This window comes from Neolamprologus multifasciatus, chromosome 6 (assembly GCF_963576455.1).
Source record: "Neolamprologus multifasciatus chromosome 6, fNeoMul1.2, whole genome shotgun sequence".
Classification (NCBI taxonomy): Eukaryota; Metazoa; Chordata; class Actinopteri; order Cichliformes; family Cichlidae; genus Neolamprologus; species Neolamprologus multifasciatus.
Genome location: NC_140444.1, coordinates 18,835,100 through 18,851,961, shown reverse-complemented (window position 1 = coordinate 18,851,961; position 16,862 = coordinate 18,835,100). Strand labels below are relative to the sequence as shown.

The 16,862-nt window shown below is 41.6% G+C and overlaps 1 protein-coding gene across 1 annotated transcript in view; it reads right to left on the bottom strand.

The window, feature by feature from the left end:
• The window catches only part of pcdh7a (protocadherin 7a), a 42,921-nt gene that overhangs the window by 4,600 nt on the left and 21,459 nt on the right, over window positions 1-16,862 (bottom strand). The window contains exon 5 of the mRNA XM_085163062.1: window positions 914-1,115. Within this exon, the coding sequence (XP_085019188.1) occupies window positions 914-1,115 (202 nt within the window). The remainder of the gene's footprint in view (window positions 1-913; window positions 1,116-16,862) is intronic.

The window sequence follows — 16,862 nt, the reverse complement described above, 5'->3', positions numbered from 1 at the left end:
GTCTTGTAATGTGTTCATTTCCTGTTAAAGCTTCTAACTTTAGCTTCACTTGAATTTACCGCAAGAAATTAGATATCTCTGCTGTAATCTGCCAGCAAAGTTTTACTGAATATGTAGAGCGGCAGCAGTAACTTCATGTGAAACCAAACAAGAACATACTTGTGCAGTATAATTAAAGCCAACACAATGAATTCTCTGTTCAATTCGTCTCTCCATCTGACCGTGACAAAAACTTATTAAACTCAACAAAATCCTCAAGATTTCGCACACTGGCAAGAAGCGGCATTGAACTGGAAACTCACTGAAAGCCACAGAACTAGTTATTCACCAAGGTCACAGTGACCCTGGCTTGTTGCCGATGTTGCTGCGGCCCTGGCATGACCATATACAGAGGAAAGACGAGTGAAAAAATCAAAAGAATAACTTTTTTTGTTGCTTGCCATCCTTGACAAAGACTTTGCACAAAAAGGTGAAAACACAATTTCATTGGTGAAGCGGATGCTTGGACAAGGCCAGGGATAGTTCTCTGGCATAACATACTAACACACATTAGCTTTTATTAAAAAAACCCTTCACATATTACTCAGAAACACTCTGTATATGTGGGACAAGTGCATGCACACACAGAGACACACAGACACACACAGAACAAATGCTTTTTTGTATAAAACAGATTTCCATCATGTGAAAGACTGAAAAGATTCCCGAGGCCTTGACAGCAAGCCGAGGTTTTAATGAAAGTGTTATTGTGTGTTTTTATGGCATAGAAAGAGGAGGTGAGGGGGTGCGAGAGAGAAATAGGGAAAGAGAAAATGAGAGACATAGTGTCTATCAACATGTCCAAGCAAAGTAAAACATATACAAGTAAATGCATCGCTCGGCCTTTTTGAGCTCTAATGCGCCATGTGTGTACCATTCTCCACATGCTCCTCCTCCCCTACGCTGCCCTCAGGTGTGGTTCGCTCGTAGCCTTCCTCTGGAAGCGGCAGGGCTCCCAACCGAGGCCCTGATGAACTCTTGCTACTCGGAGTCTCCGAGTCTTCCAGGCCACTGTCATAGCAACCACCGTCCTGTGGTTGGCTCACTACCGAGAAGGTCACCCGGCGAAGGGTCCCCTGCAGAAAACAGACAGACACACATGCACAATATGAGATTAATCATCCAGTATTCCTAATCTGAGGTTCTAAATCTGAGGATTAGGCTGTTGGGCAGGGGTCTGCAAAGACATATTGGGATTATCGGAGGATGTTCGCCTTGATTATGGGCTTAGCTGCTACAATGCAGGGTAATAGTTATCAAGCAATCATTGCACTCCCTCAAAGTTTTCAGTTGGCCTTTAATCCCAGTTTAGATTAAGGCTTCTGGACATGGTTGATGTTTACAAACCTCTGGACGGGCCAGAGAGAGTTTCTTTTCAATCTGGAATGGTGCCTAGTAGTAGCAGCTGGGTAATATAAAGTTCAAGCTCACAAACAACATTCAGCACTGTATTGAAATAAGAGAAGGATGTTAAATGATGAGTCTGGTGACATTTTACATCTTTCTCATTGACAGCAAGAAAAAACGGACATGCACAAATTTTATGCTTTTGACTAAAGCAAAAGCCGGGGTGAAGACCTTCTGTTTTTCTGTCTGTCTCTCAGATACAAATACTAGCAGGTCAGATTTTTCGGAAATGTGCTGGAATGGTGGAACATGCACAAAGGAAGAGGCCATTAAATTTCAGTCTGAGCGTGGTTAACTCTTTTGAAACTGCAAAAAAGGCCTCGGTGGTGCATGTGCTTTCCAGTTAAAAAGGCTTGTCTGTGTATCCAAAGACTCATACAGCTCCTCTGGCGCAAAGGGTGACATGTCCCTTCAAAATGAATGACAGGCAGCGTATTCAGTTCAAGCCAGTCTCTACTAGATCATCCTGCTGTGTATGTGGAATTCACACTAGCTTACTCACTAAAATCCACTGCATTTATTTAAATCCTTAAAGCCTGAGTTTTAATTTATGTCACATTTGCTACACCTGGCATTTTCTACCTCTATTTTTGTTATTTATTGCTTAAAATGTATTGTGAGATTTATTTTGGTTTTTCGGGGGAGTGGGGAGGGTTGACACAGATGATGTAGAAGTCTAAAAAATGCATTTTAATATAATACACTAGGCATTAAAGGGTTAATTAAAAAAAATAAGAATGTAAAACTACACATTTGTGAACAACTTTAAACAATTTACATCCAGTTCCAGAGATATGAGATATCAAAAGATCTGACAAGTGTTATCCTTCATTTTATCTTAGTTTAGAAGTAAGCCAACTCATCATAATGTAGAAATGAATATTTGAATAGCAAAAAATAAATAAGAACTGCAACTTTCAAAAATAGGCTGCACGCATCCTTGCGACACAAACCACTGAACCATCTCCCATCAATAACAAATAATCTAGTTTTACATTGTAAGTGGTTTCAGGAGTGAATTACATCATTCATGCTAACTAAGCGTCGCACCTGCTCCAGTTTTAACGCTCAAATCACCCCAGTCTAGTTAGGTTTTCACTTTGGGGCGAGACAGAGAGGATAAAGATTGTTATAAGTTCACGCTGAGAGGCTATCAGTGAAAGTTAAACGACGCTGTCTGGCCTGAAGGGACCAGGAAGCCCATTTCTATATAACCCCCCTTCCCCCACAAACCCCTTTCATGCTCATTTATCTGGTCACAAAATTACATCCCTTTCAACCTAAATCTGCTTTGAAACATGCAGCGTATGGGGAGGAAGTGACTGAGCAGAGGACGGAAGCAGATTAGGGTGGACAAAACGTCAGCTCAAAAAGTCACCTCAGGATAATCGGGGAGAAAAACTGATGGAGGGCTGCAATAAAAGTCTGGACTGTACCAAATCTTCCTTTTCTTTCAAACACACACACAAGCGCGCGCAGAAAGAAACATTTGAGTGAGTTCACCTAATGAACGCACAAGACAAGATGAGAGGGGAACACAGCAAAATTAATTAAGGAGAAACGGGAAATTAATGGAGCACGTGTTTCTTCTGCCACTTCTTAACATCGTTGAGATAAAATGGGGATGAGAAAAAGTGACTCAGGCAACAGAGATGGGAGGCACGTGCAAGGGTGAGGAAAGAGCCGAGATATTGGAATCTAATGGAAAACCAGTAGTTCTTGGAACCTCGGTGGCTTCATTTTAACTCTCTACAGACGGAGCAATGTATTTTTAGAGCGTTCACTTAGTTGCAGCTCAACCTCTTTTCCACTTATTCAAACAGGGGGCAACAGCTCAGAGAGGGAACAGTGGATAAATGAGTAGAAGCTGGGTGTAAAGAGTCAGCGAGAACATGAGTAAGAAATAGTTTGGCTGCCAAGAAAATGTGGGAACTTGTAATAATAAGTGTGTTTTCCGACATCACAGGTGTTGACAAAAAGAAATCCTCTGTTCACTTAACAGGCTGTCAAAACTTTTCTACTTCTGATCATAAAATAATATTAACTCAACATTACGGCAGGATGTGTTTTCATGATCACAGATTTATTTCATGAAAATAATGATGAAAAATTATAATAATTTCTGATCACAAGGCCACAAGAGTATGTATGGCTTTGACAAAACAAACTTGCCCCCTAATAAAAGACTGGGCAACTTTAAAAACACAGTCCGCTGTTCAGAAGCACTTTCCTGAATCCGTTAATTTCTTTTCTTGCCCAGCTGAGAAAAACGCTCTCTATCTTACACAATAGAAGATATTTCAACCAGTATAATTGCATAGTTGACATTTCACCCTTTTCAATCTGAAAAATGTCCAGAATAAAATAAAAATCACTTCTATTTTGATTGTGTTCAATAACAACAAGGATGTGCCATTACATCTACCTGAGTGAGGAAATACACAACTTAAGAAAAGAGGTAATAATCGTACTTTTGTGCAACTAGGTATTTTGTTTCAGGAGGGCAAAGCTGTCAGAAAACAGAGGTATATTGAGATGACAAGTAACAATAACACTGTCAATATGTTTTATATTAGCTACTATGCTAAGAAAGTTAGCGTGTGAGCAACCTTTGCTAATTGAGCAGTAACTATAAAGTATAAAGCTGAGGCTGCTGTGTCGAAAGATCTGATTCAGCACACAAACTCTTCATGTCCTCTTCATGTGGTTATTGAGCAATTACTTAGTGTGCTCAATAAAGACGTGAAAAGCACAGCTGTTTGCGTGTTGCTAGTCTAGTCAGACTGCGGTTGTCTATAATTGTCACATGAAGATCAGATAACATTTTATGGGCAATCGATGTAGAGATCGTGGTCTTTTCAAAGGCTTAACAAACTTTTTCTTAGAGCTGTACTTCTGAATATGAGATTCTTAGCTCTGTGGCTTAAATGTAACATGTCAGCTACATGAGAGGGGGAAGGATTACTGTGTAAGTGTAGAAATCCAGCTTGCAACACAGAGCACGCCTTGATTCACAAAGCGTGAGCAGCAGCTTATTGCAAAACTGGTGCGGGTTGCTCCTCTGTGTGTGTTTTATTACAGATCTGATCTGTTCAGTCATGATTCCGTCTAATTCAATTTCCCTCTAACCTTGTTTCTGGCCAGACTTGCCCCCTTTCATTCCTTCATCCTTGTTATTTTTTATTTTCTACTTATCTCCCGCTTCTCCCCCTTCTTCGCTTCGGCCAATTCTACAGTCGCCCGCTCTCCACAGCTGTAGCATAGCTCTCCCTCTGTCCTCCGTGACTCCTGTTCACTTCCTCCATCTCCTCCTCAATCCTTTCTCCTTGCCAGTCAGCGTTATGATGTGGCGATCGATGATGTGTCCTTGACCTCGTTATGAGTCCCTCTCTGCTTCCCCACAGCGGGCTTTATTGACCCATAACTTCTCTGCACTCCCCAAACCCCCTTTTCCAGCGTCTTCTCACATCCTCTGCCTTAGCCTCATTGACAAACCTCGCTTCTTTTCTTTTGCCAAATCCCATATTTTGGCATCTTCTAGTCATTACATTCTATGACTCCACACTCTACACATTCTGCCTCAGCTCCTCTTGCTACTTCACATTGTCATCTCACTTTTTCCTTTTTGCTCTCACTCTCCCTCTGCTACCCAGTAACCATTTGAACATCTTTTTTTTGTGAATATGGATTTCTTAAAAAGCTTTTCACATCTCCGCCTTCTTTGCTTATACCTGCGATGTGTCTCCTACTCTCTCCTTGCCTCTTTGCCAGCTTCTACCTTTGCACTGAAAAACCTCCTTGATGTTTTACAACCTGACTGACAAAAGCACTTTTGTGTTTACATGTGCATTTTCTCTAATTTGGAGGAGGAACTTCAAAAAAGTCTCATTATTATAATAAGTAACATAGTGCTATACTGAAATATCAACTGAATGTGAAAACACATTTATTAGTTTCAAAACACACGCATGGATGAACTGGCTAAGGTCCAGTGTGGCCTATGAATTCATGCCTGATGGAGTATTAATTGAGTCTGACGGAGGACATAAAAAAAAACCTTCCCCCTAATCTGACACGGGCCATTACAGTCCAATACTGACATGGGAGCTTCGCTCATCTGCGCAGCAAAGTGAGCGAGTGTGAGTGTCTGCGTTTGATCAATTATGTTTTCATATGTGTGTGTGGATTTAATGCAACTATATTGTACAAACATATGACCATCCTGGAAGTTGGTCTGAAGTTATTTCTGGCAGATCGAAAGAGTGAATCAAAAGGAAGCATGATGGGTCTGAACTAAGAATAAACTTAACCATCTGTATCTTGCAGCTCTGAAGAGAAAAAAAAAAAAAGAGTTCCTAATATAGCTTTCATTTCAGGGCAAAAACCGTGTTGCAGACTGTGTGTGTGAGTGTGTGTATATGCATATGAGTGAGACTTCTCACATTTATGTTTGTGTTTGATAGCCGTGTACGAGTGTGAGACTTTCAAAACCTGCAAGATGTGTTATGTCAGCCTGTGAGAGTAGTCGCACCTGCGTGTGCGTCTGTGTTTGTAGAATGTGTGTGTGCGCGTGCACAGGTTGGCTTAGTCATCAAGGTAATTAGTGTGTAAACCTCCTTGCTGTCGGTTCAAAGAGAATTAACGAGCTCTAGTTAATTAACAGTCTCCCTCTCTTCTTGTTACATGTGTCTGCATATTCAACACATGTGTGTATCTGCACATCTGATTCTTGTCTGTGTGTGTGTGTGTGTGTCTGTGTGTGAGAGAGAGAGCATTTGGATGTGAGACCGTGTTTGTGTTTGTTTATGCCCTGGTACACTCTGGTCTGCATAATGAACTGACAGGATGCGGCTTATGCATAAACCAAAACTACAAATATGGTTGTAGGACTGGAGCCACAGTTCCCTTTTGCTCTCTGCTCGTTCTCCTTGATGTTTGACATCATCTTTGTACAGGTGAAGAGCCACTGCGGCTAATCTTTAGAAACCAAGTGTACTGGGTTGTAACATTGCATAGACAGGGGAACAAATTCCCATCATGAGCACAGATTTATTCAAATCATGTTGCATGGAGGCAGAGTGAGACACGGTCAGTAAATACAGACCAAAAAATGTAAAATAATTCATTTGACGGATTGACTGATATGACTTTTTAAATACTGAAACATAACATAAAATCATTAACCATTAAAAGAGTTGATGATAGCTTTTAACTTCTGAACTGACAATTGATAAAAGTCAGTGTAATTAGGTTTCGGCTAAACATACTTAATGACCATAATAATTGGTTTTTTTCTTTGTGGCTTCTTTCTTTTATTCAAGAAAACAAAACTATGAAAAGAAGTGTAAAATGTAACAGGCTGTGACAGAACAAATATTAAATTTATCGACTGAGAGCTGGAAATGCTAGTGTTGATGATGATTAATTTTTATCTTTATAATTCATAATGACGTTAGCCGGTCCTACTGCCCGGCATCAAAAGTGTTGTGATGGATTATACTTTCATCTGTCTTTGCCCAACATATTGCTGCATGTTTGCATTTATTGCTGTTTGCTAAAAATAAAAAAACTGGATGTTGAAAGAAAAAGTGTTTTTCCCGTGTTGTTAATATAGTTCTTTTGAAACAGGCCAAAGTCGGTTTATTCACTGAGTCCAACGTCAATCAAGCAGACAACAAACATCCTGTTTGTAATCGCTCCCTCCAGACACCTGAAATTTTCCTTACGTTGACTGAGGGGTGCCGCGGTGTAATTTCCCTGGCAGCGATCCTTGAATCGTGATTTAATCCTGAGAACACGTTACGTTTGATGGCGTGCATCAATATTTTTAAAATAAGATATTTTTAGGCCAGAAATTGGATTGTGTGACTGATGTGGGATACTGAAAGTCTTAATTAAAGACCAGATTTATGGAATTCTTTAAGAAGCTTAGCAGCTCTAGTGGGCAGGATGACCTCTTGAATGATTAGAATAACCCTGGCATTTAAGCATAATATGAGTAATGACTTAATAATCAGTTAAAAAAAAGATTAGTGATTAAACGAGTACATTGCTCTAAAAAGCCTTTAATATACAAATGACTAAAGTAAATAGCGATCTATTCTTTGGTTCTCCACAAAGCTGTCAAAAAAAAAAAAAAAAAAAAAAAATCACAGGGTTGGCCGTTCAGTCCCTGGCCCCTCCACCTTGGGCAGGACGGTCAACCCTAAGTTGCTCATGATGGGCGGTGAGCTTCATACGCCAGCTCTACTGTGACTAGTGTTGCACGATAAAGGATTAAAAATGCCTTAAAAGTGCAGATCATTCAACATAGCTATTTTTTATTAACAGATAATATCACCTTATCTCGATTCTTATAATCTGGAAGTTTATTTACTATCTAAAAAAAATACCAGACCTGATAAAATGTCAGCCTAATGCTTATTACAGCTATAGCTGTGTGGAATACGTAAGGTGATATTGCACTATACTACCAGAGCACACACTGAAAACTAATATGCTCCTGTTGACACCACATGGGTATAGTCCAGACTTCATATCCGGAATGCTGATCAGTGAAAATGACCTTTGTTTCTGCTCTTTTGTTTTGCTGCCGTTTAGAAATCATGTTGTGCTAATGCAGACAGCCAGCGTGCATGTGGTCATACTTTAAGTTATGCATCAAAGCCACTGAGGAGGGGAAACAGTGAAGCACACTGACAGAAAGCATCTTTCAGTTACTGCGCAAACAGGACAGACGGGTTAACAATTTATTTGACGATGATATATTTAAACTGGTTATTTAAATATAGAAATGATCTGCAACTTTGTTCAAGCCCTTAGTGGTGTAATGGAGTGACGTTTCCAGTGCCATAATGCAGTTTCTTAAGGCTATGTTGAAAAGAGCAGACATCCTGCTTACGCAGTGTCACCGCTGGGTCAAGCAGACAGGTACAGACATGTGTCAAGAGACTACGTGGAGGGGAGTGACAGATGATGGATGGAACAACTGATCAAAGGTGGGATGAGGAAAAAAAATGTCTGTTAATCAGCATTTGTAGCGAGGTAAATATAAAATAATAAAAGGAAAAGCCTCGGCATGACCACAGACTGTCTGAAGTAGAAGTGAAGAAGAGATGAAGAATGTTGTTCAGAGGGAGAGACTGTTGTGGCATTTGCAGAATGCACAAAATGGTTTGGAGCAGGTTGAAACTCAGCTCAGGGAGGGATGAAGCAATATGAGTGGCATTTCTTCAGCTGTCTGGCCCAGTGATGTTGATGAGTCAAGGCGCCTTATTATCACAGCGCACACTCACGCACTCGCACAGACATTCATAGCTTCCACGCTGATGCCAGAAATGCACACTTCAGCCACGCTTGCTCACACTCACACTTGCAGGTGTGCACTTTAACACACACTCACAACACATCTATAACTATGCAGCATGTATGTTGCAGTGGGACCACCTCTGCAGTAACAGCAATCCTCCCTTATCCATGCTTCTGCTTTTTCCCTCCCTTCCCATGTTTCTCTGCTCTCCTTCACCCTTTGTTCCCTCACCCCCCACTTTCTCCCCTTTTCATTTCCTCTTTCTTCTTTCATTCCCCTCATTCTGCAGTTCACCGATCTTCTCTCCCTCTTTCCCTCCCCTCTTCCTTTCTCTTCTTTCCTCTGTCTCAGTCTCTCGCTCTCCATTGCTCCCTCTAGAAGCAGGTGATGTAGAAGGGTGCTCAGCAGTATCTGACTATCAGGCCTGACTCTGTGAGAGGAATGATAATCACTGTGCTGCACTGCAGAGAGAAAAAGAAGAGAGGGAGAGAGAGAGAGAAAGGGAGAAGAGGGAGGGATAGGGGGTATGAGGTAGAGAAAAAGGGGGGCAAGTGCGGCAGTAGAAATGAGGGGGCAAATTAAGGGGCGTGGGGGGGGGGGGGAGACGCAGAGGGCAAGAGAGTGGGACAAAGAGAAAGGAGGCAAAGAAAAAGGAGAAATATGGGGAGAAGGGTATAGAAGAAAGAAAGACCGGATTACAGAAATTGAGCAGTGCTTTAGAAACATGTTACCTTCTTGGTGTCACGCTCCCTCTTTCCCCTCACAGCAGCACCTTCTCTTGTTCCACTCCCCTAATCTTTTCCCCTCCTGCATACACACTTACACACAACCACACTCGCACTCCTCAAACAACACCACCCCTACCACCACAACAGCTTGTTGTACAACAGCCCCGCGGTATGAGGGAGAGCCTTAGCCTTGTGTTTGAGCGCCAGAGAACATTAACTGCAGCAGCGAGGTCATCTGATCGGCACTATGCGGACCCATTCGCTCCCTCTCTCCACACTCCTCTTCAGAATGCTGCAGTCTGCTGCAAGCCCTCCGGTGGCAAACACTGGAACTACGAGCCTCGCTGACTTCTGACACGCCTGTCCCGCTTAACAGTTTTTGCTTTGTGCGAGGCACGTTTGTGATTTGTTGAAGCTTTGTGAACTTCAATCACTTTCTCTTATTGGCTCCATTTAGAAATAAAACCGTGAGTCAGTTGTGCACCATTTTAGCCCTAACTAGTTATTTAAAGTGGGTGGATGTTTGCAGGTATTTTGTGGATGACTGTTTGTGCAGAGGCAGACAGGCAGAGAGACTGTTTCGCTGCATGTGGATCGACTGCTTCGCCATCCACCACAGCTTTATTACCATCAATCTGTCCACTCTGGCATTGTGCTTTCTCCCTTCTCCCTGTCTCCATCTGGGCTCTCCACCCTGCAGATACACATTGAAAATCATTGACTCTATTCACAGCATCGGCCCTTTGAAATGTTTATCCTTTTGTGCAGCCGTGGCTGTCTATAGGGGAAAAAAACAAAACAGAAACAAAGGCTCATAGTGTGAGATGTGAAACGAGGCTTACCGGACAAATGCCCATGATTCAGATTAGCTCCTTTGTTGGTGTGTGTGTGCTGGTGGTGTTCATCACTTTCCAGTGCTAGTCCTTAAAACAGTCATCTCTTATAATATCCATGACAGCAGTCATTGTTAAAAAAGATGCAAACAGGATGGCCGCGTACAACTGGCCTTCTGTGTGCCTGAGTGAGTAAGACAGACCATACATATGTATGCCTGCTATTTAGATGGTATTTACTGCCCATTTGTCTTCGTGTGTGTGTGTGTGTGTGTGTGTGTGTGTGTGTGTGTGTGTGTGTGTGTGTGTGTGTGTGTGTGTGTGAGTGTGAGTGTGTGTGAGAATTTGTACCATTAGACTAATAGTATGCGTGTTAGGAACAGGCTTTTCCCACCCACTGCTATTGTCCATTAAGGTTGACCAGATGAAGAGTGAACAATAGCTTCTCTGTGGGAGACAGTGTATGAAAGAGTAAAAGTGAGGATGAGGCGAAAGATACGTACTTTCTGTAGAAGGCTGGCAAACAAGATCACGCAAACAAGATCACACATCCACGCGCGGGCACACACAAACACAACCTCCCTGTTGAGAGTGATTAGGAGTGCTGCTGTGAACAATAGATAGAGTCAATAAAGGACCTCAGAGACGTCCGACTACAAGAGCAAGGTCTCTTTCCCCCTGCTCCCTCCACCACCTCTACCTCGATTCACACTCCCATTTTTTTTTCTCCTTCACACTCTTTTGCCTCGTTTACACTTTCAGCTCTTTTGGTGCGGCATTCTTTCTCTGTCAAACAAGACCGCTCTTCCTCCCCGACTTTCCAAACTATTTCATTTGTCATATCTTTCCCAGCTTTCTCCATAAACCTCTCATTTTCTTCTTGTTTCTCGTTGTTTCTCTACCTCCCCCTCACATATACTTTGTCTCCTTTGTGACGCTCCTGTCTTTTGTGAAATGGGCGGACGGGCTGAGCTGACAGAGGCTGACACGATGGAGCGCCATGGCAAACTGAAATCCATCCTGTCAGTTTAGAATCAGTGTCACTCATTTTACAAGGTTAAAGATAGCTTTGCCTAATGTGCTGTCAGATACAAACAAGCACGTACACCACATAGGCCTTGCCACACATAATCACAACCCACATATGCGTATGCTATAACTCTGGCACGCACAAGTACAAACACACACTCACACATGCGTGCTCTGCACTCCAGGCGACTGCCACATTAATTCACCTGCCTACATATAAAATGGCATATTTGTACACTAGTTGTGGATCTTATAGATTGTGTGTTTATACTTTGTGGGGACATAAATGTATTTACACCATCATATTGTGGGGACCAACTTCCCATTTGGGAACCATAAACAAGTCCCAATAATAACTAGGGCACAATTCGGAGGTGAAGACATGGTTTGTGAGCAGGTTTAGTTTAAGGTTAGGGAAGGGAAGCAGTTAAGCAAATAGCAGCTATGGTTAGTTTCAGGAGAAGCCTTCAGATAAAAAAATTAAGTCAATTTAATGTCTTAAAATGATTTAAACACAACTGTGTGGGTGCATGTGCATGTGCAAACCCCTTTACAGCCCTATCACCCCCGTGACAGACACAGTGCCACAGAAATGTCTTGGGGTGCCTCGCCCAATGTCTTGACAATAGTCTCAGTGTGTGTGAGTGACAGAGAGTGGCTCGGGGACACAGAGGGGGCGTTATACTGGGTAGACGACACGCACGAAGATGTACAGGCACACACACACGTACACACACGCACATTAAAGAGAGAAGACAGTGAACTCTTTCTCTCCCTCTGCACTATTTCTCATTCCCTCTCTCCCTGACGCAGAGAGACTCAATCATTCTCGCACTCTGTCTCCTTTGACGCATAGGAGAAACAAAATAACTGCTCCCTCACTCTCTCCTCTTTTTTTCTTTGTGTGTGTGTGCGCGTGCGTGTACAAACGCAGACTGTATAATTAATACGGCTTTCATTTTCTTTCAGCTGTGAAGTATGCTTTTGGTATGCAAACAGACTTCTTGCATGCGAGTGTGTGATAACGTGTGTGAGTCTGCGGGTGCACGTTCGCGCGTGTGTGTGTTCGATACACCAGAGACCAAGTGCAAAGTTGGGCCATTGAGCGGATGGAGAAGGAAGAAGGAGAGTTAATTAGAAAGCAGGGGAGACTCCAAAGCGTCCCTATCGATAACCTTACACCACACTTCAAGCGTATATATGTACATTGGCTTTTGCAATCCCCTTTGAAAATTATAGTTCGGCATTAGGGTTAAGAAATGGCTCCCGTGAAGTCATATTCAGCAGAGCCTTTTACTCAGAAGTCTGCCTGATTATTATGCGACTCTTGGCATTAAAAAATGTTGAAAAGTGCAAATTATTCCGCAGCTAATGCAGTAAAAATAGTTTAGATGCTGTTTGTCTGCAGCATAAAACTACAGGTATAGATTGCACTTTTAAGGTGTCAGTAAGGAACCTCATTAGGGTTCATTTTGGGTCTATGAGGATTTGTGTATGGTATATTAAAATATAACCATCTATATAACATCTGTCACATTTTCTTTATGTTCTGATTCAGTGCTTCTGTTTTCAGGCTTCAGGGCTTAACTGTGGATTATTTTCACAACTCATTAATAATTTAGTCTCATTAGCCCAATAGGCTGACAGAAATTGCCATTTGTAACCAACCAAGAGTCCAGACTACATATTCAGTATGCTGGCGTAGAAGATTCTGAAATTCAACCTGTTTTCATGCCTAAAAGCTACATAAATTTTTAAATACTGAAACTGTTGCAGTCTACAGCTCTTGCATGGTGTCCATCTGCAGAGGAAGCTATGTGTTTTTAGAAAGCATTGATCTTTCAAGCTTTCTTTTAAGCCACGAGACAACAATCCAATTACTCTTTAAAGCTTATTCAAGGAAGAAATGTATTTTTCAGCCCATTAGGGGGATTTAATCCCCTTACTTTATCTGAAAACTAATTTTCACAAGACAGCAACGAGACCTCGAATGTACAAAATATTTCAGCGACTTAAGCACTATATATATTGAAAACTTTGAGTTTAAGTGGAGCACTTTGTAGATACAAATACATTCACTGATCTCTACATGGGTTCAGACACGATATGCGCAATTTGGATTCCTCACAGTCCAGATCTCACATTCTACACAAATCCCCATACGGGAATAAGAAATGAATTATTTAACCATTCATAATGATCATGCCATGTAAGAGTAACACCACTTTGTAAAAGTCACACAGAGACACTTTCTTGCAGGAGCGACTTATTAATCAGATTTAAAAAAACATTTTTTTTTGATATTCAGTTAACAATTTTAAATTCAATGTTTGATCATCCACAACTACACCGTTACTGCTGCTGCGGTTGCCTTTTGGTTGAGATCTACTAAAGATCTACTGCAAACATGGTGAGCACGCTTAACATCTGTCTTTTAGAGAATTCAGAGAAAAAAAAGGGGGGAAAAGAAAAAGAATAACAAAAAAAAAAAAAAAAAAAACCCTTCAGAGCATGTTAAGGTGAAATCGTTGATTCAACATATTTTTGACAGAAAACTCCCTGCAAAGGCTCTGCAGGATTTAAAAGGGCCGCTGTCAGCAAAGGCCGGCATTAGAAAACACTGTCACACATCAAATTCTAATCAAAGCCTGGTCTTTTTAACAGCCGTGAAAGCTTTTATGTTAACACGACACCACGACCAAAGCTTTATTCACGCTTTTAAAAAGAGACTGACCCAAGCATGTGTGTGTGCCTGCACCTGACAATACACCATATCTGTGTCAACACACTCTACCCTTGCTTCTCATCTTACCGGTGATACCGTGTGTGACTCCCCTAACCATGAATAAATTGTCTGTGATCCGCGCTTACAAAGTGTACACCTGTGTGCGTCTTTGTATGGATGCAGGTAGGGATGTGTATATTTTCCAAGCTGTCTCAAGTTGTCGGCTCGGATGTGAGCATTCTTTTATCCAGCCAATTAGAGGTTGCCATTTCATCCCATGGAAACCTGTTTGGGGCCTAATTGGAAGACGTATTTGCATGACTTTGATTTCAGTTTCTTAGTGCGCTTGTTTAAAGCTTCTGTGTGCATATGCGGATGTGAGTAATGTTCAATAAAAGTGAGGGTTTTTTTTTTTTGCTTTTACCCCCTTTTTCCTCAAGTGCTGTTAGTTGCCATCTTCATATTCGTGCTGTATTTGTGAAACAAGAGGAGAACCTCTTAAATAATCTATGTCTGATTTGTACCTGTGCACTGTTGACCCATTAAGAACGAGCTTTATGGTAATGCCTTGCTATTACTGTGCTATATCAGGAGAAAGTCTTTGACTTTAAGTGTAGTTTGATTCATCACGTTCACTGCGTTTTGGCTCTAAGTGTCTGTATGTGAACATAAATCATGTTAGTTTATGCGTATGGAGGTAGTTCTTCCTTTCCAAAGTCCAAGGGAACAAGAGTGTGTGATTACACAGCCTGTGTGAAAATGTGTGTCTGTCAAACAGGTCAACCTGATTTAACATCTCTGTTTGAAGACACTGGCTATTTCTTAGGGCTTGGGTCAGCTAGATCTTTTTGTCTGTGTGTAAGTGTAAGTGTGTCTGCACATTTACGTAGGTGTCTCTCTTCTGGTTTATTTCTGACATGAACAGGCAAGTGAGACTCTACAAGGATCGAACACGCACACATAGCGTATACGCTCACACATGCACTGGGAGAGGTTTGGGTCAGTGGTATAATATGGAGAAATGCTGCAGGCAGAGGCATGCCCACTCAGATTTATGTAACTTTTTCATTAGGGCAGGTAGAAAGCTCTCATCTCTTTCCCTCTCCCTGTCTCTCCCTGACACACACGCACACACACACACTCACACCAAAATAGCCTGGAGAGTCTGAGCTGGCTTTCCTCTCAAAGTGAACCTCCTTCCCTCCTCTCTTCTTCTACTTCTAACCCTAGACCCATATACCTCATTTCTATCTTTTTCAGTCCATCTCCTCCTTCCCTGTACTCCCCCCCATCAGCTTTCCACCCCTAGGCAATACCTAAGAATGCATTTTCATTTTGTAGCTTCACATCTCCCTCCACCACTCACTGAAGCATTGCCTGTTCTCCCACTCACCTTATTTCTCTTCATCCACCTACCCAAATCTCCTACAACCACCCCACACTGCCACCACTACCCCCCCCCCCCGCCCCCCGCCCAAGTTAGTGGTACTAACCAGGAATTTCTTTTCTACTCTTTCATTTACTCTCCTCCTCTTCTACAGTCTTCATCTCGATCTTCCGATTTATCTATCTTCCACCAACAATTCTAAACAGATGGCTACATGTAGCCTGGAGCAAAAACATTGGCTTTGGACTACAGCGCTACCAGGGCCAGTCTTTTGCACTCACGCAAGATCTAATAAGCTGATATCCGGCGAGAAATGTGCTCTGATTCGCCAGTGGCAAAAATGCATAAACCATATTGCACAGTGCAGATATTCACACCTTAGGCTTGTTCCTTGGTAGCATGCTTAATTTGATCCAACCCCCCCCCCAAAAAATGAAAAGCAAAGATTAAAGCTGATTTTAACTACGGTCTAAAAACAGACAAAAAAGAGGGAGCAGGAAATGGAGAGGGTTGTTAAGAGTCATTTGTAAAATTTAAAGAAACTATTAAGTGTTATAAAAAAGAAAGTTTGGAACCATTAAAAACACGTTTTAAAAAAGATGGATCCAGATGGAGAGTGATGAAAAGAGATGAAACCACTTAGGGAGAACAAAGAGATCAATCAAGAGAAAGACAGACGGAGGAAGATGTAATTGTGTGTGAGTGTGTGTGTGTGTGTAAGGGGCGGGGGAGACACTTTTTTTATTGGACGACTTACACAGCGCTGAGTTCTAAAGCAAATATCGCAGGCGCCTGCTCTGTACAATACAATAATAGGTGTTTATAAGCACATTCCAGTGAGTAGATTTTTGCCACCTTGGTTTTGTAAGTTTGTACATTGAAGCTTAGATCTGTTACAATCACTTTTGAGAGTATGTACTGTATGTAGACATCTTTTTTTAAGACTCATAATTAGACATATATCTTTATATTCCAATACTTTAACTCTGAGCATTCACCTCCTTTGCTTTAAGCCTGATTGTGATTTAAGAATAAAAATGCTTTTTCTTTATGTGTGTTTGCAGACCTGTCATTGGATAGGTGTTTGATGATTCGTAAGTTGTTTCCTCTATAGATGTCATGAGTTCAAAACGCAGTTTCAGCATTTTTTAACAAAAGCACGCTGATATTGCGTCAGTCCATTCTACATAATAAAATCGTTCGGTCCACCGAGCTGTCACCTGGAACATCGACTGGCAAAGCTAAACCAATTTTAATCAAGTTGACTCACCCTAGATTGATTCAGTTTGAGTTTATCCAATCCGACTTGATTCCACACAATCTGAATTATTCAATTTAGCTGCGCCGTGCGCAGTCCAGTTCAGTTCAATTCAAAATCCATTCAAGCCAATTTAATTCAGCTCAA